Source organism: Hippocampus guttulatus, chromosome 11, assembly GCF_054856545.1.
Source record: "Hippocampus guttulatus isolate MCC_2025c chromosome 11, RoL_Hgut_1.0, whole genome shotgun sequence".
Classification (NCBI taxonomy): Eukaryota; Metazoa; Chordata; class Actinopteri; order Syngnathiformes; family Syngnathidae; genus Hippocampus; species Hippocampus guttulatus.
Window position 1 is genome coordinate 18,246,401 of NC_141271.1, and position 19,569 is coordinate 18,265,969.

The 19,569-nt window shown below is 46.6% G+C and overlaps 1 protein-coding gene across 2 annotated transcripts in view; it reads right to left on the reverse strand.

The window, feature by feature from the left end:
• tanc1b (tetratricopeptide repeat, ankyrin repeat and coiled-coil containing 1b) overlaps nucleotides 1–19,569 on the reverse strand; it is a 73,862-nt gene that overhangs the window by 4,928 nt on the left and 49,365 nt on the right. For both annotated transcript variants that reach the window (XM_086123433.1, XM_086123432.1), the window contains exons 8-22: nucleotides 17,375–17,497; nucleotides 16,901–17,182; nucleotides 16,644–16,801; nucleotides 15,566–15,797; nucleotides 15,276–15,442; nucleotides 13,061–13,668; nucleotides 11,530–11,638; nucleotides 11,226–11,348; nucleotides 8,716–8,952; nucleotides 8,323–8,508; nucleotides 7,749–7,827; nucleotides 3,631–3,764; nucleotides 3,014–3,137; nucleotides 2,218–2,393; nucleotides 1,947–2,079 (exon numbers count right to left, since the gene is read on the reverse strand). In XM_086123433.1, the coding sequence (XP_085979559.1) occupies nucleotides 1,947–2,079; nucleotides 2,218–2,393; nucleotides 3,014–3,137; nucleotides 3,631–3,764; nucleotides 7,749–7,827; nucleotides 8,323–8,508; nucleotides 8,716–8,952; nucleotides 11,226–11,348; nucleotides 11,530–11,638; nucleotides 13,061–13,668; nucleotides 15,276–15,442; nucleotides 15,566–15,797; nucleotides 16,644–16,801; nucleotides 16,901–17,182; nucleotides 17,375–17,497 (2,871 nt within the window). The remainder of the gene's footprint in view (nucleotides 1–1,946; nucleotides 2,080–2,217; nucleotides 2,394–3,013; nucleotides 3,138–3,630; nucleotides 3,765–7,748; nucleotides 7,828–8,322; nucleotides 8,509–8,715; nucleotides 8,953–11,225; nucleotides 11,349–11,529; nucleotides 11,639–13,060; nucleotides 13,669–15,275; nucleotides 15,443–15,565; nucleotides 15,798–16,643; nucleotides 16,802–16,900; nucleotides 17,183–17,374; nucleotides 17,498–19,569) is intronic.

Consider the following 19,569-nt stretch of genomic DNA (forward strand, 5'->3'; position numbering starts at 1 on the left):
GGTTGGGAAAGAGTTAGCAGAGGGGAAAAGGGAGAGATCACGCACATATCCAAACTCTCTTTCAAGCAGCGATTCTCAAAAGTGTGGTCTGACGAGTCCCACCAGAGCAGGAGTGGCCAAAGTTGTTTCATCCAGCCCACCCAAGCGTTTACATTTAACAATTAATAATTGTTGCATTCATTTAGATTTTTTTTCTCAAAATTGCCTTTTTAAATGTTTTTATTATTATTTTTCTTTCTTTCATAACCCTCTCTTATGGCACATTACATAATTATTTTATTCATGGTAAAAAATGCAGATTAAAAAGAAAAGATCAACTTAATTTTACACCTAATTTTTAAAAAGCATTAATTCATTAGATAGGTGGTTGCATTTTAATAATTAAAAAAATGATTAACATTTTTCGGGGAAAAAATATGTTCTTAATTTATTATTTCAAATGCATTATCACAATGGGTTTTGGTCAATTAATTTTGAATAAATGTACATTGGTTTATTTGATTATGTACTGTATTAAATAATTGGTTAATGGACATCTTCATTCATCACAATGAAATAAATTAGAAATAATACATTAAATGGTGAGATTGTATTCTTATGAAAAAACATTTTGCAACCACATTTTACAAACAATTTCTACCGTCCAACTGAAGTCAAAAAGTGGCCCAGAGAAAGGATTACTCCTACTTATCTTAATTACAGTTCAGTTGTATTTCACTTTCAAGTCCAATACATTTGCATTTCAACCACTGGAACCGATTCTGAATGAATCAATCAATATTTGAGTACAGTTACATCACGCTACTGCGCGGCTTACAACAACATCAAACACTTTTTCGGAACCAAATCTACTTTGAGATGGTGCTTGGTGTCAGAAGTTTGAGAACCGCTGCTTTGAAGACTTTTGCGCCATGCAAACATGCTGAGAGAAAGTTCAAAAGTTTGCCAATGGCGGAGCGCCGTACAGATAAGTCGCAGCGCGCCAGATAACGTCACATAGGTCGTTACGGTGATAAGGCGCATTCTAAACTTAGCCCAGCAGCACATCAGGGAGCAAAGAAAGGACACACATGTACACAGCAACACATACAGTACATACACACATATATGGACACGCAGAGCCAACTGCCAGCGAGTGGATGCCGTGTTTTTGCGCCGCATTCCACCAAATTAGTGTGAGCTTATTTTGAGAGCCCCGAGATACTGCGCAAACAAAAGACCGAAGCAAACGACTTTTATTGACATTTCTCAGGACCAAGTTTGGCAAAAATGTTTCACACACATGCACAAGACTGATGTGTCGGTTTTTCAATTTTTTTTCTCTCGCCCCCCCCATCATAAATAGTGTTTTTTTGTTTGTTTTTTAGCAGGAACCATATTTGGTAACTTGAGTCAATATGTAAAACAAATGCGTCATTGCAGGTGCATGTCAAGACGTTGCTTTGCTAGTTCAAGACAAAAAGTGAAACGTGAAGAGAGTTCATTGCAGGAAAACAGAATTCCCTACCTAATTTCGACATTCAATTGAGTTTAATCATCTAAAAAAAAAAGTCATTTCTTGAGATGGTAAATTAGGTTGTTTTTTTTTTGGTTGTTGTTGGCTGTATCCAATTTATTATTCTGTTCGAGACCACTTCAAGGTTAAACAATTCATCAAAAGAAAAATAATAGGACTTAATGTGCTTCGCGTCCCAATCCCCCCCCCCCCCCAAAAAAAAGATGACAGAAAATTACTCCCACTCATGTTTCTTGGCGTCTCATTGGAGATTTGTTGGCATGACCTGACTATTTTGCTGTGGGAATTTTTTCCACAGCTGTCAATTCAAATTCTTAATTACATAGTGGGTTGAACTGATTAGTTGGTTGGGCAACGTTTATATCTTGAAGTCGGGTTCGGCCATTCATAGTTACAAAAAAAAAAAAACAACAACAAAATAACACCCTACCCAGCTTGGCCCCTTTCTTCAGCAGCGTGACCACCACAGACGTGTTCCGACATCCGATGGCTCGGTCCAGAGGCCGCATGCCACTGTAGTCCACATGCTCCACCACCGCTCCTCTTTCCACCAAATACTGGACCTAAAGGAGGCGCCGCGCTAGTTAAAGGACCGCGTCCGGCTAACTAATAGGCAGCAGTGTGCGCTCAATAACGGCGAGAGTGTTCGGGTCAATGCGATTACGCCAGTCACGCGTGTTCGGGAGTGTACGGCCACGTACGATTTCCGCATCCCCGAAAAAGGCGGCCAGGTCCAGGGGAGTTCGTCCGTTTTTATCGGTGTGGTCAATCACGGAGCCTTTCTCCACCAAAAGCTGCACGACGTTCTTATGTCCTTTTAAACACGCCCAGCTGAGGCCCGTCAGACCCTCCTTGTCCATGGAGGTCAGCGACGCACCTTTGGAGACACACGACACTCACAAATCACGTTCCCGTCTTCGAGTATTCCTGTGAGTCCCAAGAATTGATTGGAACGTCTTAACAGGAGGTGTACAAAGCTCATTGACATTATCCGCCCTACTGTCATTTATAAAAACAGCTTGGGGCGTCAATTAGTATGATTATTTTTTTACATTGTGCTCCAGATGCCCGAGCCAACCGGGAGCAGTACACTACAGGCGCACAAAATAAACAAACGAAGAGGAGTTTCACAACTAAGCAACCAGGAATCTGTAATATTGGTTGTTCTTTGCAGAGGCTAAAGAATAGATGCCTGTGAGTTTTATTCTGCTGTCCATCCAAAGGTGTTGCCGCATCTTTGCGCTCAAATAATTGCTGCTTTTAGGGTTAGAACGATAATTTTGTACATTTTTCCCATTGTACTTCCAAAACCTTTTCGTAGTCTTTTCATTCATCCTGCTTTCATGCCGGGCTTTGTCTCGATTTCCATCTTGAATCATGATTTCATTGTTTCTTAAAGCATGGCGGATCTGCCTTATGCTACGACGGGGGCACATCCACATCACCTTTCCTTTGGTGTGCTTTGACTCATGAAGGCGGTGTCGCCCCGCAGCTCACCTTTGGAGAGCAGAAAGTCAACGGTGCTCAGGTGACCCTCACAGGCCGCCACCATCAGTAACGTTCTGCCCTGCTTGTCGCTGACGTTAATGTCGGCGCCGTGCTGCAGCAGCAGCTCCGCAATCTAGAAGAGAGAGCACGCCAGATGAACACGTCACGGCGGGAATTGCGCCACGGAGCAAAGTGACACATGTCGGATATGTCTGCGTTGACAGCGGCGGAACAAAAACACCTTTACACCCGAATACTAGGAATTAACTCTAATTGTAGTAGATCAATAAGTTATCTTATTGAGCGTGTGGTTGTGAGGTGTGGCATACAGCAGCCCCTTGTGAGGGTTTGCTTTTGACGGTTCAACAACCAATTCACGAGGGGGTTCGACTTAACGCTGCCATTAGCTCATTCGAATTTTGTCACTCGAACCACGCGGCGTCAATCCAACTGAGGTTCGCAATGACACTAGCGCTGGTTCGCAGTAGCCTACATGCTAACTCCATCTTGTGAGCGAATGCTGTGAACAAGCTTATTAGACGCGGCGAGCGTTCGAGAGCGTCAAGCCGAGCGACAGAAGCGCGAATCAATGGTTGCCGTGGATACGGAGGCGACGTTGGCCTCACCTGCCAGTGCCCCTGTCTGACGGCGCAGAATAGCGGAGAGACCCCCCGCCGGTTGACCTGCTGCACCGTCACCCCCTGCTCGAGCAGAAAGCCGCACACCTCCATCTTGCCTCGGCCGGCGGCTGCCGTCAACGCTGAGGGGCAGATAGAGGACACGGCGCGCTTTACTTTGCGAGCCCTTATTTTTGAGTTCAAAGGCACGCTTGCGAAAGGTGTTTAACTGAGCTTTGTAAACGTGTCCTGATTTCATATCGTTCAAAAGTTACACCCTGCTTTGTTTCGGTGTAATGGAGGCTATTTTAAACAGCGGTTGACCCATATGGCCGTAATTTGAGAAGATGAAAGGACCGAATGGGTAAGGACAACACACACACACACACACACACACACACGCACACACACACACACACACACACACACACACACGCTCGCACAGCTGGTCGCTGTCTGTACACAGGACAACTAAAATGTGGTAATTGCACAGTGGAGAAGATCTTGGAACCAAATATATTCTGTAATATACAAAAGTTGCACCCCCCCAAAAAAAGTAATAACAAAATGACATACTATGTCAAGATTTTAACAGTTTGTGAATCATGTTTACGGTTTCATGCATTCGGTTAATGGGTATTGAGTATTTGGTGTATGTGCCTTGGCCCCCAGAGGGCAGCGTAAAACAAGGTCAGACGACGCATAGATTTGATGCAGAGAAGAAGACCGTCCCAACTAAATTCCATTGATAGCGGTTGTTTTCCACTGAGGATAAAGAATATATGCTTGTGTGTATTTTTCTCTCTAGATGTGTTGCCGCACTGTTTGTGTTCAAATATCCCCGTTTCGCAGCAGAACACTAGACCATAAATGGTATTCATTCGCCTGTCAATTTTTTTAAATGAATCAGTTGATTAATTGGTTACTGGAATTTTACTCTGCCAAATATCTGTATCGGCTTTAAAAAAAAAAGCACAATCCTCGGAACAGCTTTCAGTTTGACACCACCACTGCGCCCAAAATGTCAAAACAGTCAAATTAACACCTCTTGTACAGTGTCGATCAAAACTGAAAAATGTTTTGGGTCCCCCCCCCCCCCCCTCATCCTAGTGACCCACCGAGGAAGCCCACCTTCTTGGCCAGGAGAATCACTCTGAATCACTAGCTAAGAACGCGGCTGTGATTGCTTGCTCCATCCAGAATCCCATTACCATCAAATTGTGCAGCCAGAGCCTGAACTCATCACAGGTAAATAACCGGCAAGATTAAATGACAATCTCAATCATGCAAACACTCCGTTCCGGCAAAGGATTCCGAGCGGTGACAAGTGCTCGAATCGCTGTGATTTTTCTCAAGATTCCTAACAAAAGATTTCATCCCCGGAATGAATTACACAAGCGTCTTTCATGGAAAACACACAAAGTCCCCTGATCCTCTGGCACCTTGCAACAAAATAAAGGCAATGTTCAAAATATTTGCCGCTGCTTTCTTTGAAGGGAGTCGATCCCCGCGAAGCAAATCATCTCTCTTTGCATCACGGCGAAGCATCCGGAGAGGAAGCGGGCGCAGATGTGCAATCCAATCACGCTTCGCTCAACAGTAGGAGACACGGCGGGCCGATTTGCATGGAGATGAAAAGAGCGTTTCGTTTTAAATAGGTGATACGCACCCGTATAGGTACCGCCTGGAATGGCATCCAATATGAGCCCTATTCCGCCTTGGCGACAATGTTCAGAAACAGAGAAGCTCAAATGTAACAGTGCGTCGTTTAGTATCGCGGTTTGGGTTCGCGGTAATGTGGAGGCGAATCGTATTTTTACGATGACGTTCCCATCGTGTGGCTAAATGAAGAAATACACAATGTAATTATCTACCGCAACGGAATTGAATGTCAAGAGATTACGCAGACACGTAAACTTAAAGGGGAAGTCAACCCAAATATTTTCATGACAAGAATATGTTCAATGCACCTTCACAAGTCTGAACGCGGCATTCTGATTCATATTGCGTTTGCGGAACACGAGTGACGCAGCGAAATCCACCCGTTCGTATTCATCTCGGGAGGGGGTGGGGGGCGGCCATTTTGGGGGCGGGAGTGTCAAGTTTTTCTTGTAATCCGATTATTCGAGTTATTCGATTCATCGCTTCAGCCCCATTATCTGCCCTCATCTGAATTAAAATACATTTAGCCATTGGCAGACCTCCAAAAATGTATATCCACTATTATGTCTATCCGAGTTGTAATCTTCCCTTGTGTGAGCAACACAAGCGTAACGACAGGGTCATTTCATCTGACCTTCAACCTGTAATACTGGCGGCAATATGAAGTTTCAGTCCCCGCTAGGCTACGACACAGCGGCAGCCCATTTCCCACGAATAACGATGGGCTCCCGGTGGTTTCCAAGTAAGGCCCTTGTGGCAACGGGGGATATCAGAGATTGTGGTCATCACAAGGACGTGAGAGTCACTTTGCCTCAGTTCAGAGCTGCCCCAGACGTGCAATTTCACGTGGGTGCGACGGATGCGATTTCACATCCGCTGAGCGAACAGAGCGCAGACACCAAGTGCGAGACTGTGGCTCCGCCGAGGAGGAATATTTGGGATTCCTCTGTCCCGGCACAGTAATACGGTCTGACGTCCTGTGGCCATTTAGAAGGGGAAATGGATTGCGTCAACAGCGGTAAGGACAGATACGCCGGCCAGGATGACCCGCGTTTTGAACTTTCACAAAAAAGGAATACATTGACTGAGGAGCACGCAGTTCTACTTTTCTCCGGGTTTTTTTCTTGCTCTGTATCTTGATAAGCTCTTCCTATGTGTACACTGAAATGGGGACATACAGTCTAATACGCTGCATTACCAATGTATTAAATCTGCAAAAAAAGCACTCAGCCCTCCATTCTAAAAATGTCTTATTGTAGAGATGCACTTAGCAGGTTGTTAAGCAACCTACTGTGTCTTCATTTATTTTATATATACAGTATATATATATATATATATATATATATATATATAGATTTTTTTTTTTTAAATAAAAAGGAGCGGCTTTGTGTGTTGTTCTAATCTGTAGCAACATTTATTGGTCCAAATTGCTTCCGTATCCAAGGGAACAAAATATACTGTCACAATAAAAGTCAAGCCTGGTTTTCACAGAGATGTCAGCATTTGATTTTCCATCTTAAACTTTGAATTGCTGCCAAACGAGCAGTTGGGATGGGATCTAAATGGAAAAAAAAAAAAAACGGTGTGACATTACGATTGGCCTCCATAAAAGGAGCAACCTTTTATTCTAATCAAATGAGGCGATTCAATTTGAAGCAGATTAGGACTGCTGATGGTTGTGTACATTTTTGCCTATTAGGAGACGAAAGACGATTTTCTTTTAACTGAATGTGACTATTCTTAAGACACAGGTTTTGGAAGTTTTCTGCCTGTTTTGTGAAACAAACAAAGACACAAACAAAAATTTGATTTCAGATAAACCCCGGTCGGTCCCCATTTTGACCGATTATTGGAAAATGAACAGCGTTTTTGGTAATGGCCATTACCAAAAACGTTTCTGTAATTTTCATGCGGCAATTTCTCTTTAATCAAAGCCAGCTGCCATAAATTTGGGTCTAAAATTCCATTCCAACACATGGCGCAATCTGCCAAACACGTGTAAGCAAAGCAAAAGTGGAACATTTTCAGACAACTCATGATTAAGATGTCTTATCTTACCACCGGTATGTCATCCGACAAACCCCGCTCACCTCCCGAGCCACCTAAATCGAAGTATCCAGACGGAGGAGTGCCTGCAAATGTCTAAAGTGTCGTTGGCCTCCAAATAAATAGCGCCGAGAGGAGACAGCGCAGCAGTCATCCAGCGGCGGAACCGGAGAACCATTCCTCAGAGGAAATGCTGTGTTTACCAACCTCTAAGTAGAAACCCACATGACCACAACAGCAAATGCTTTTACCAGAAAGAACACGACACAAGAACGCGGCGGGGCCATAAAAACGCACACGCGGACAGCACACGTTTGGTTTCGAGACCTTCCGCTGTGGCAAGAGCGCACCAGAAATGATAAAACGCCGGCTTGCGATAAAATGAAGCGTGTGATGTAAAAAGATGGATGACGACATACCTGTCTCTCCCCACAGAGTGTCGTGGCTATCAATTTGCACGGCGTACTCATTATTCACTGCCAGCAAGCTGCTCACAACCTGCCGGGAAGAAACGTTGATAAATGGCATACTGTTTCAGCATAAGAGATCAAAATAAACCGCCAGGACGCTCTGCTCATTTGGAGTGAAAATAATGGGCCATGCCAACGGCGTGGTGGCACAAACAAAACTCCGCACTGTGAGGCTTTGGCCTTCGAGGTCTCCAAACAGCAACATGGCATCTTCTCAGATTGAACCGCTAGTTTGTTTGTTTTTTTTGGTTGAGTGTGTTTACAACGGGAGGGTCAAGTGGGGTAAAAATGGCAAGTTCACTTCTGTTGTAGGGGCTCCTTGGTTTGCGATATCGTCTGTCTGCATGCGTTCATTGATGCTAATCTTGTTAGCCCATCTTTGGCGTTTCCCATAAAGTGTTAGCACTAGGCTAATGTATGCGGATCAGTTCATTCCAAGATGTGTAATGTTTTTTCTTTTTTTCTTCTATGTTTGACAGCAAACTTCAACCGCCACAGGTACATTTTGGGCCACAAAACAAACCTGTGTATGTCCCATGCTAGCCGCTCCTATTAAAGCCTGTTGCAGGGCTCTGCTCTTCAAAGTGCGATCCTGCTGCTGCCCCTCGGCGCTCCATTCCATCTCCAGCAGGTACCGGATAATATCTGGATGCCCCCGGAGAGCGGCGTGCACAAGAGCGCACTGGCCGCTCTTATCTGTATGGTCGACCTGGCAAACACATATTTGTTAGCCGGATTGCTTCTCGCAGGGTCAATCTAGCGCATATCCCTTGCCACTTGGTTAAAGAAGATAACCCAGAACAGCGTTCGCTGCTGTCATGGGTGTAACGTCGAGCTGAACAAGTCATCAAATTCAGCCGGAAAATCACTGCTCAGACCGCAGTCCGACAAGTGGCGGCAAGGCGCATCCGCTCACCTTGGCGCCCCGCTTGCAGAGCATCACGACGAGACTCAGGTGACCCGCGGCCGCCGAGTAGCACAGTGGGTTCATCCCATTTTCGGACACCACCTCCACGCTGGCGCCGAACTCCAGCAGCAAAGAGGCGATTTCCAGATGGCCGAGGTGGCACTGGACGCAGATGACGGGCGCGTTGTTCAGCACTTCCGTGCGGTAATTGACGTTGGCTCCTCCCAGCATGAGCAGACGGCTCACCTGACGCGCAATGCAGACAATCAGCAACTGAAAGTGTTATAAGGCTATCATATACATTATCGATGTCCAAAATCGTATCATTCTCAAGTTTCGAATGATAAGATTTTGACAGTGTCAGATAAGTTTAGAATTTAAATTTATCTGACTATCTGACTAGACTTTAGATTTAGATTCTAAACTTATCTGACACTCTTACACTTAAAAACAAGTAGCTTGCAGATGTTTAATAGCAACAAGATACACATGTGACAAAGACTCTCAATAACTTCCGCTAACAACCCTGGTTAAAGTTCACTTCTACCCAACATGGTTCCCTGACCGCAATGACTTTACTGGTGTAAAACAACAACCGTCAGACACAGCTGCTGTTTGATTTGTGATTGAATTAGCGAGTCGGGCAGTGGATTGGGATGCCAACCCATTATGCGGTGGACTGCCGTCTATGATTGCTTTGATCATTTTGAAATCAGGAGTCAAGGGAAATTGTTTATTGAATTATTTTCCCCGTTTATTGGGAAAAAAAAGTGGGTTTCATCACAAAATGTTGTCATATCTCAACCGAAGTCAATTGGCAATTTTGATACAAAATTTAGCAAGAAGCAACACAGCCGCACATGGTTTGCTTTGGTGGGCCACGTAAAATAATGCGGCGGGGCGGCTCTGGCCCCCGGGCCTTGACTTTGACACCTGTAAACTGCCCTTTGGTTGTGAATGCGAGTGTGTACACTGCCTCTTGTCCAGCGTCAGCTAGGACAGAGGACAGGCTGCGGCTCACCTGCGACCCTAATGAGGGCAAACGCGATCGAAAAAGGAGACGATCAATGATATATGCAAAGACCTGATCTCGACACGTTTTTCAGTCAACACCGTCCGTCACCATGACAACAAACAGCAGCTTTAAACGTGTCTTTTCAAAGGATTTGATCAAGGAGTGGAGTTTGTACCTCGTATGTTTCGATTCAAGTCCAAATCTTTTCGAAACGTTACCTTAGCCTGAACTCAAGCGGGTCGCGGTCTCACAGTAAAGGGCGGACATTCCGCTGAAGCAAATATCAAGACAGATTTTTCTCCTCTGCGGGATGAGGAAAATCAATAATACATGTAGAGTGCGACAAAGGCACGGGGGGGGCCCAATGAGTATTCCGAGGACGGAATATGAAAAAGCGTTAATTTGTCGGTTGTGAATAGATTTACTGCGACGGAGGACAGAACAAGGTCACGCTTGTAAACGTTCCGCTGTGAGTGTCGCCGCACTCGCGCATAATAACTCAACAAATGTGTATTGGCGATGACAACAAGTGGAGCGCTAACACGGCTGACAAGCGGGGAAAAAGACAACTGATTCAGCCGCCGGCCAGAAAGCATCAATCAGAGATAATGGGCTTTCTTGAAGAGACTAATGCCTCTCCTCAGTGCAAACAAAAGAGAGCAGGCGCGGCATCTGAAGTGATTCCAAACGTTATTATTAGAGGTTATACAAACTCTTTGGTACGACTCGTTACCAGTAAACAAAGCGCATAAGAGAGTCAAGATTGGTCCGAAGATGCAAATGGGTTTACACGTGAATTGATTGGGTGGCCGGCATCCAATCTTGAATTTAATTGTGGAGCAGCCATGTCTTCGAACACTTTTTTTTTGGGCCATTCTGGCCGCGCAATTTATAGACAGAGTAGAAAACAGAGAGAGGTCAAGCAACAAGGGTCCACGGGTCTATTACCATAACATGCTACGCAACTGAACTTTACAACGAATGGGACTTATTTGACGGTGTAACTAATACAGCAGAAGGCATTTTAGCTCTCAGGCCAAACGGAGTCCACCGGGGTCCCGCGTCCACCTCCACGGCGGTGACGCTTTAAAGTGGATGCTTTATGAAGTGGGAGAGCGCATTTGACCTTTGCGCATCGATGCTTGCGATGACCTGGCGGGGCGCTAACGGCGAATGGTTTTACAGCCCGCTTCTAAAATGGTCATACTTAGTTTCCACCCTTCATCGACGCAGTTAACATTAGTCAAGTCGTCTAACCATCGATTGTTTCGCAAGGGAAGGGATCAAGTCGTTTCTCTACTAAAGTAGATTTTTCCGGATGGATGGATGGATTTCATTGTTTTTCTGTAGACTTTTTTTTTTCAGGTGCATTCAAGGGCCGGAAACAGAACAGGACTTCTTACATATGGATGTGGAAAAAAAAATCAGTTTAATTCCAGAAGAGAGATGCCCCCCCCCCTCCCCTCCCAAAACGCAAAATCATGAAGAATATGCCAGGTCTCACCTTCACATTGGGAGTGTAGAGGTTCCTCAGAGAGGCCAACGCCGCGGAGAGGCCGTCGGCGCTGCAGCTGATCCACAAAGCCTGCAGCACGCTGGATGACACGCCCGTTCTCTTACTCAGGCCCTGCCACACACGTGCAAACGACACCATGAATGCACGCAAACCCGCACGGCGAGTACTGAACACGACATCTCTGTTCTTCTTCCCATTCTTTGACAAAAACACAGGAATGGTCAGCAATAATTCTCTGAAAAAAGCCACAAAAAAAAAAAAAGAAGAGTCAATGCCCGTGCATCTTTCTTACCTTGAAGATGTGCGCCTTAAGAATGTGGTGTCCCAATTCCATGGTCTGTTGCCGATTGAGTTTCCCTTCTTGACGGGACAGCATGAATGCGATGAGAGCGTGACCGGTCCTGCGCGACACAATAGGGCAGTGTTTCCCAACTTCTATTGAGGCCATTCAGCAACCGAACGTGTCACAAAAAGAAAAAAAAAAAAAAAAGGTACGAAGACGCAAATACCGTCTTTGCTCAAGGTGAAATCCGGGCCCGTTTCATTGAACGAAAAGCCGCCACAAACGACGTTGTATGAACGGCAACGAGTGCAATTCTATTCGCCTGTCACCATAGGTCGCCGAACACGATAGATGAACAGAATGTTTTATGTTGTTATGAAATAATACTTTCGGACAAAGCTCTCGTGTGCTACGGCGCCCCCGTTGGGTATCGCTGCAACAGAGCGTGGAATCAATTGTAGGGAAAGAGGGGCGGGCTAGTTAAGGGATAAATTGGCCACGGCAAACGCTTCATAAGGTGTGCGCCGAATCATTAAGAGACGGAAGGCCCCGCGTTGGGAGTGTCATTAAAAGGACGCGCGTGATTGGAGATCACGTTGATTGGGTCCAAATTCTCTGTAGTCGGCGACACATCCGCAGCATGCCGGCTTTTATCTGCATATTCATCGCGTCTGCCAACTCTCCAGCCTTTGTTTTGATGAATGATTAGAATTATGAAAGGCTGCTCTGGTGGACTTGGGAATCTGCTCTTTGTGAGCACGGATAATACGGAAGACCCCAGGAGGGGAAAAAGCAAACAGAACGGATATAATCTTGTTGTTTTCACTTTTAACAAAAAAGCCTTTTTTTAATCTTTTGTTTAGGGTCGAGTCCAGCTGTTATGATCTTATCGCTGCCGTCAAGATTTTCATTTTACGGTTTCCGCGGCGCTTTCGATCTCTTTGTTGTATTTTCTCTTGCAACGGCCTTTTTTGAGCAATGCGGCCACCGCAGACGGCGCTCGCTTTGCAAAAGACGTTGGTCTGTGGCGCGAATAAAAACTGGACTTCCGTAGCTCCAGAGTCAGAGACTTCATTGCTGGATGGTGGCAGTAAAAACTTCGTAACCTCCAACCAGCGTGAGTTGAAAATGACGTCAATTTTGATTCATTTCAATGGGGAAAGTTGTTCCGAGATCAGCGTGATTGCGTTTTGCAAACTAATTACAGTCCGCAAACTCTCACCCTTGCACACATACCAACTTATTGCAACGGAAAAATTGCAATTCCTGGTGTTCTTATTGGGAAACAACGTTCTGATGTGCCACAGGCACAAGACTTTATTATCTATAACATTGCTATCGAACCACAAAAACATGTCGTGATTGTCGAGGAAACGGCAGATTTCTCTGGTTGCTGTTGCTATTTTATAGCGTCGTCAATATCCGATTCAATTCGCAGTCAAACTCGTCGCTGACCGTTGACCGGTTACGAAAGCTCGTTACAAATTCACAAACGTCAATTCTCGGTTGGCGGCATGGTATCGGAAAGCAGAGGACTAACCTCGGGTCACAGAGGAAATCGGTGCTCTCGCCGTCGGCCCGCCACACGAGCCACTCCCTGAAGGACGGGTGGCAAAACATGCGCGTCTTGTCGCGGCGTCTGATGAGGAAACCCGACAGCAAGTCCATACGTTGCTGGAAGTCCTCCCAGGGCAGCTCCCCTTGGACGTCGCCGGCGTTGATGGCGTGGAACAGCTGCTCGTCGGTCATCGGGTGCAGCGAGGCCAGCGCCAGGTTGAGGATGGGCAGCGAGCGCTCGAAGGCCGAATTGGTCATGAACTTCATGTTGCACTGCAGCTGGTAGAGCTCGGCCAGCGAGACGGGCACCACCTTGTAGCTTGAGCTCTTGGTGACCAGGTGGCCCCTCTCGAACAGATCCAGGGTGAGTTTGAGATACAGGTAGGAGCCCTGGCTGCGGGAGATGAGGTGGCCGCTTAGCTTCGCCACCGCCACCGGGTCGGCTTTGCCGTTCAGGCTGATGTTGTTCATGATGTCCTTGCTGCCGCCGACGCGGTACTGGATGTACGCGTTGAGGTCGTTGCTTATCTCTTTATTGTCCGAAAAGTCGTCCAGAGAGATCTTGGAGAAAGGCAGAAGGCCGGTGATCTCCTGTGACAGGTAGGCGGGAAATATCGAAAGCGAGTAACTATAAAAGCACGAGACACAAATGAGAATCATCAAACAGCAGAGCACTTCCATATGGTTTCAAAGATTTATCACACGCGCAATCGATAAGCAACTTGGGACACCTTCGGAGCTTGGCCGGCCAAGCTTTTGCCATTGAAAAATACGATTGTTTTTGTATTATCATGATTATTCTATCGCCAGCGTATGGATTCTCAGTAACGGTCGACGGGAAAAACCACGGAGCGTGTCTAGCCCGCATAATGTCGAGGCGGATGTATCCAAAAGTCGTGACAAATAAGCAAAAGGACAAACCTACGCCGATGAAAACAAAACCTCCTTAGCGAAAGGACTTGAATCTTTTCCTGTAGTTCAATCATATTCAGCATGACCAAACAGAAACAGACTTTTGAGCAGAAGACATCCTCAGGCTATGTGAAAGGAGTCGGACTTGTTTCTTTAAAAAATTTTTGGGCTCCCCTTTGCGCGGGATAAATATCAGAGTAGCAGTCTGCGAGCAAACACACAGAGCCTTCGGGCTCTAGCAGACACTAGTGACAGGATGAAATGTTGACATGAAGTTAGGAGGCATCAATTCCACTTTTAATTATTTTTTTTTTGACAGAGTATGATCACAAGTCCTGATACTTTATCATGCCACCAATTTACTTAAACGTAGCACGTAATCCAAGGGATTTTACTGATGTGGTATCTCAGTCTGAACACCATGGGGCGCTACATCAGAGATAAAGAAGAAAGTAGCGACTCCAAATTAAAGTCAGCAGAAAAAGAAAAAAAAGACAAGACTGCTTCTTGAGAATTCCACCGGTTGTAAATTAAAACTGACGGGAAAGATGAAGTGATACTTGATCCCGCTATCGCTTCTCTTTTCTCAACATGTCACCTGCCCGGCCGGCCCAGCCACGTCGGCTTCGAGGAACTCTGCCTCCGTCGCTGCCCGAGCGTAGTTCATCATCCCTTTGGCAGGACATAATTTACGGCCGGCTAAAACGTGTTGTCATTCGGGTTTACCTTAAAGTATCTGACATATATGCGGACGGTATACGTCAGGCTGATTTTTTTTTTTTTTTGCCCCTTTATATTCTATCTAAAAAGAAACAAAACAAAACCCAACACTCTATATTCAGAGAGCAGAGACGTTCTTGAATAATATTAACCAAACGGAAATAATAACACCATTGCTAATGAGCGTTTTTGTTTCGCAGAAGAACTGGATGGACAGAATCCGAGAGCATCTTCCGAATATGAATAACCTCGATCCCACACGCACACGAGGGAATGTCGCGGCTTCATCCGTTTGCGACATTTTCTCCATCCCCGCTGCTGACTTCCGAAAAGACAGACGACAGCCCGGAGTGGCAGACAACAAATTCACACCACGTTCGCACAATCGCTAAGTGGAAACTGGAGCGAAAACGCCGGCGCAAATGCCAGGAGAGAGAACCGTTACGCCGCCGGTGACTCACAGCTTCGGTGATACGTGATACAATATTGCACTTTTTCTTCATCCTGCCCCCCAAAAACCAAAAGAGTCGGCGGCGTCCGATATTAGCGATGAGATGTGCCTTTACCAGCAAGCTGACACGGACGGTGACCACCAGTTTGAGCCAGGGAGGGAACTTGGTGATGATCTTTGTAATGAAGGAGGCAACGGTGTCTCCGTAGTCGGGCTTGTGGAATTCAGCTTCATTCAGTCCGTCGATCAAAATGATGAAATTCTCCTCTGGAATCTTCCGTTCTGGAAAGGCATAATCGCCGTGATTTCGGGGAGCGAGATGCGCAGTCGGCTTTACATATATCATGTCGCTTGAACAAAGGCCAAACCCGACCATCTTAAAACCTCAAACGGCGACGCGTTTACCTTTACGAAGGTTGGCCAGAGGCTCAAGGACGCCCCTTCGGAAAGCGGCGGTGGGGTCCTGGACGCAGGAGCGCAGACTTAGCATGCTCTGGAGGTGGGGCTCTTTCAGCAAGAGTTCCCGGTATGAATTCAGCTGGTGTGCTCGGCACAGCAGGGCGGCGATGCTGTGCACAAACTCCGGGACCAGACAGGTGTATGTGTTGTCTGCTTGGCAGTAATGGTAGGCCACCACCTGTAACAGCGCAAGATGGTGTTGGAAGAAGGAAGGGGGTTGACTCCTTGGTCTGTGCCGCGTTCGCTAATGTCCCGCTACGGACCGGAAATGAATCCGGGGTGAGTCCTGAAAGCATTACATTTGACTTCGGTGTCGTACGGCTTTGCTGGAAACATTATTACCACAGTCCATTGCAAAAACTTTTCAGCACAGAAGATAAAATCGTCTTTTGAAACCCATCTGATGTGAGAGAAATATTTGCCCAACTACCACAGGGAGCCTGAGTGGGAAAACGGGGAGAGGCGCTTAATCACTTCAAATAAACTCCCCCCCAAAATTCTGAGCAGGCCGAGGAAAGAGGTAGAGCTGGTAAAGAAGGAAGGGAGATGCCTGAGGTGGGGGGTGGGATAACATTGTCCTAATTATACGGCAACCTGGAGGAGTTGACACACTTTCAGGGTCAGCAGGCAGGCGGCAGGGGGGGGGGGGGGGTGACCTGCTCCTCTGCTGGATACGAGCTCAGGCGCTCGCTGATTAGTCATGCAACCTTGACCGGCTTCTGGAGCAGTCACACACGACTTATCCCAAACGAGCAACGCATCAAACGTATCAAGAGTTTCACCCGAATCCTAAAACCAGATCAAGGTTTACCTGATCCCAACTGCATCACGCTGAACCAAACCCAATAAAGGATGAAGGGTCCGAGGCACCGCTACAGTGAAGAAGCTGACTATTGCCTCTGGAGGAACAGCACCTTATTTCGGCTCTAACAAATGATCCCAATAACAACATCCCCCCCCCCCCTTATTTGTACCGTGAACCCACTGACCCACGCCCCCTTCCCATCCTCTCAGTACTTTATACCTTTGCAGCCAGCCGTTTGACAGCCTCCTCCCTGCGGCGCTGCACTTCAGGCGTTCCCGGACAGCTATTGGTCCTCAATGTATTCGCCGCACTCGAGGGGGGAGTGGGCTGCGGGGGCTGGCTGAGAGGAAGTTCCGAGCTTGACCCGGCGGCACCACCTTCGAAGAGACAAACGGCCCTTTTAATTGCCGTTTGTGTGTTTTGGCAATCGGGATCGCAGAATTTTTACGGCGGCCGCCGAGATGTCATTTAATTACTTTTAGGAGAGGCGCCCGGACTGTTGGATGCAATCTGTCGCATGCGTCCGCCGTGGCAGCTCAGCGCCACCAGCCGGGAGATGATGGCCGTCTTCCCGTAGCCCACGTTGCCCACGATCACGGCGCCGTGGCTCTCGGCGGACTCGCCGTCCTTCAAGACGTCTTCCAGCTTCTGGAAGAGCCAATCTCGGCCCACGAACACGGAATCCATGGTGATGCTGGGCACTTCGAACAACAGGGGCTTCAGCATGATGTCCACCGGTTTATAGGGAGAGAAACGACCTGGGAGGGGAGGCGGGGGGGGGGGGGGGTTCAGCAAAATGGGACATGGCAGTGAAAACATTCCATTTTCCATTACCCAGAGAGATTTCAAGTTGAAATTGGGTTCTAATCCAGGATGGGGTTTGGGGGGGGGGGGGGGGGGGGGTTATCGCCGCAGATTGGACGTACAGTAATAACACATATCGCAGTCACCTTTCGAGTCCTGAGGCGGCCTCCCGCCGGTATTGTGCCAGGGGAGGCGAATGGATGTCCGCAGCGGCGTGTTGCGCTGTTCATCGAGATAGCTCAGGTCCTCCAGCTTTGTGGAGCTGGTTGCTATCGATACAGAAGAAGGGGGAAGGAGAAAAAAAAAAGGCAGTGAAGAAAACACCGTAACTGTAACGCACAAAGTAGAGCAATAAACAATCCAGGATAGGGTGATATCGCGCATTTGCTGTCTCCGCGTGGAGATAAGGACACTTTGGTGGTTTGCTTACGAGAATGTAAACGGACACAATTACGACGCGGAGGAACGCAGATGACGGTATTCCGCAAGTCCAACCTGAAAACTCTTTCGTCAACACCAGACTGGACAAGTGGAAGCTTTCTTCTCCGTAAAGGGGGCGATTAAAATGATTTTTTATGTCTGCTGGTGTCACTTCTATCATTTGACTCTTCTATCATTTGACTTTGCGATTGAGAGTCAAATGCAGGCAAGGGGCGATTGCGAACTTGATTTATTTATTTTTTTTATTTGGAGAAAAGAACGAGAAACGCAAAGCTTGGCACGGCAACGGACCCGACTATATATTTCAAGCGGTGTCCGCACACACTCTCTATTTCATCCATTCCCGGTGGTTTTAATTTGAATGCAAAATGCTAGCGGCTAAACTGGCTGCAAATCACACGTTCGCCATGTCAACAGTCAAATTACAAACTTATTCCGGACGATGTCACGCAGAATCAAGATAAAAGATCTTCGATTGTCCTAGATGAGACTTGGGCGACGGGAGCTTTAGGACAGAAAGCGAGGAAACAAAAGACGTCAAGGCAAATTTAATGAAGGAACAAAGCGACAGCAAAATAAAACTAATCTCTGATCTCGGCTCCTAGATTAGTGCCTTCGGCAAGCGGAAAGAGGTGACTTTTTTTGGGTGCTTCTAAAACTGACAAACGTAGACGTGCCTGTAATTTCTCTTGATCTTGGAACTTTGTTCATTTGTGCTTTGTTTTCACAGGGCGCGTCTGGGAACGTTTTGCCCGTTGATGGAGCAGATGGACGGCGATATTGGCCTTACGGTTCGCAATTAGAGCCTTGATGCGTTTTCATTTCAGCTCAATTAGGAGCTCTGGAGATTGACGTGCACATTTCTGGAAAATACCTGCAAATGTGCGTTCAGGGAACTGATCGGTAATGTGAAAAACGGGAAAACCGTTTCAAAAATAAATCGGCAAAAATAAAACGGCCTCGCTGAACCCCAAAAACACAGAAGCCAACACATAAATAGATCATATGAACACGGAACAACGCCATGTTTCTCTGTAGTGAGCACGACCGTAGTGTTTAGTCTAATTATGAGCGTGTTTTCACGCTTGACCTCATACAACCTTCCTGCAATCATATCCATGTAATGGCGCATCCATTTAGACGCCACAAAAATAGTTAGCCCGAAGCCGCCCATTTTGCTCTGGCCTTTGTCTGCACAATGGGTGGTTGAGATCCTAATTACTCTCTTCCTGCGTGCACGTGTTTATGGATCTGGTTTTGGAATGCCGGAGTCCTCTGCTCTGTGTAGAGGATGATTATGTCAGCTGTGAGCATTTGTACAGTTTCAGGTTTTGTTTTTTTTAAATGTTACACAACATAAGCCTCTCTTGGATTGCTGGATGTCAAAATCCGAACATCGGTTATCTCATTCATAGTCTTTTTTTTTTTTTTTAGAATTTGAATTACACTCAGAAAATCTGGGTTAGCTAGTCAGCGTGTTAGCTTCAGCGTGTGCGGAACAAGTTAGCTAAGCGCCTAGCGATATGTACTATCAGGCAAAGTTTGGTGCGCAGCTAATGATGACCGAGATATCTTAAAAAGGTGGTCTCCGTCCGATCGCAAGGTTCCTTCAACACACTATTCCGTCAGATTACAACTTTATCCGTAACTGGTCTGATGATGACATTGGTGAGCGAGCGCGGCATATCTTTTCCGGTTTTGATCAGGGCCAGGGTACCATTTGCAGAGGATGGAGCGTTAGTGCTGAGGGAGAACTTTTTGGCCGATACGTACAGTGAGCTTCTCCTGTGGGGGAAAAAAAAAAAATCCAGCTCTTTAAACCCCCGTCTCAACACTGACCTCTCATTTCTCAGCTTCTCTTTCCCCACAAGCGGAGGTTATATTACCTTTGCCTCTTATA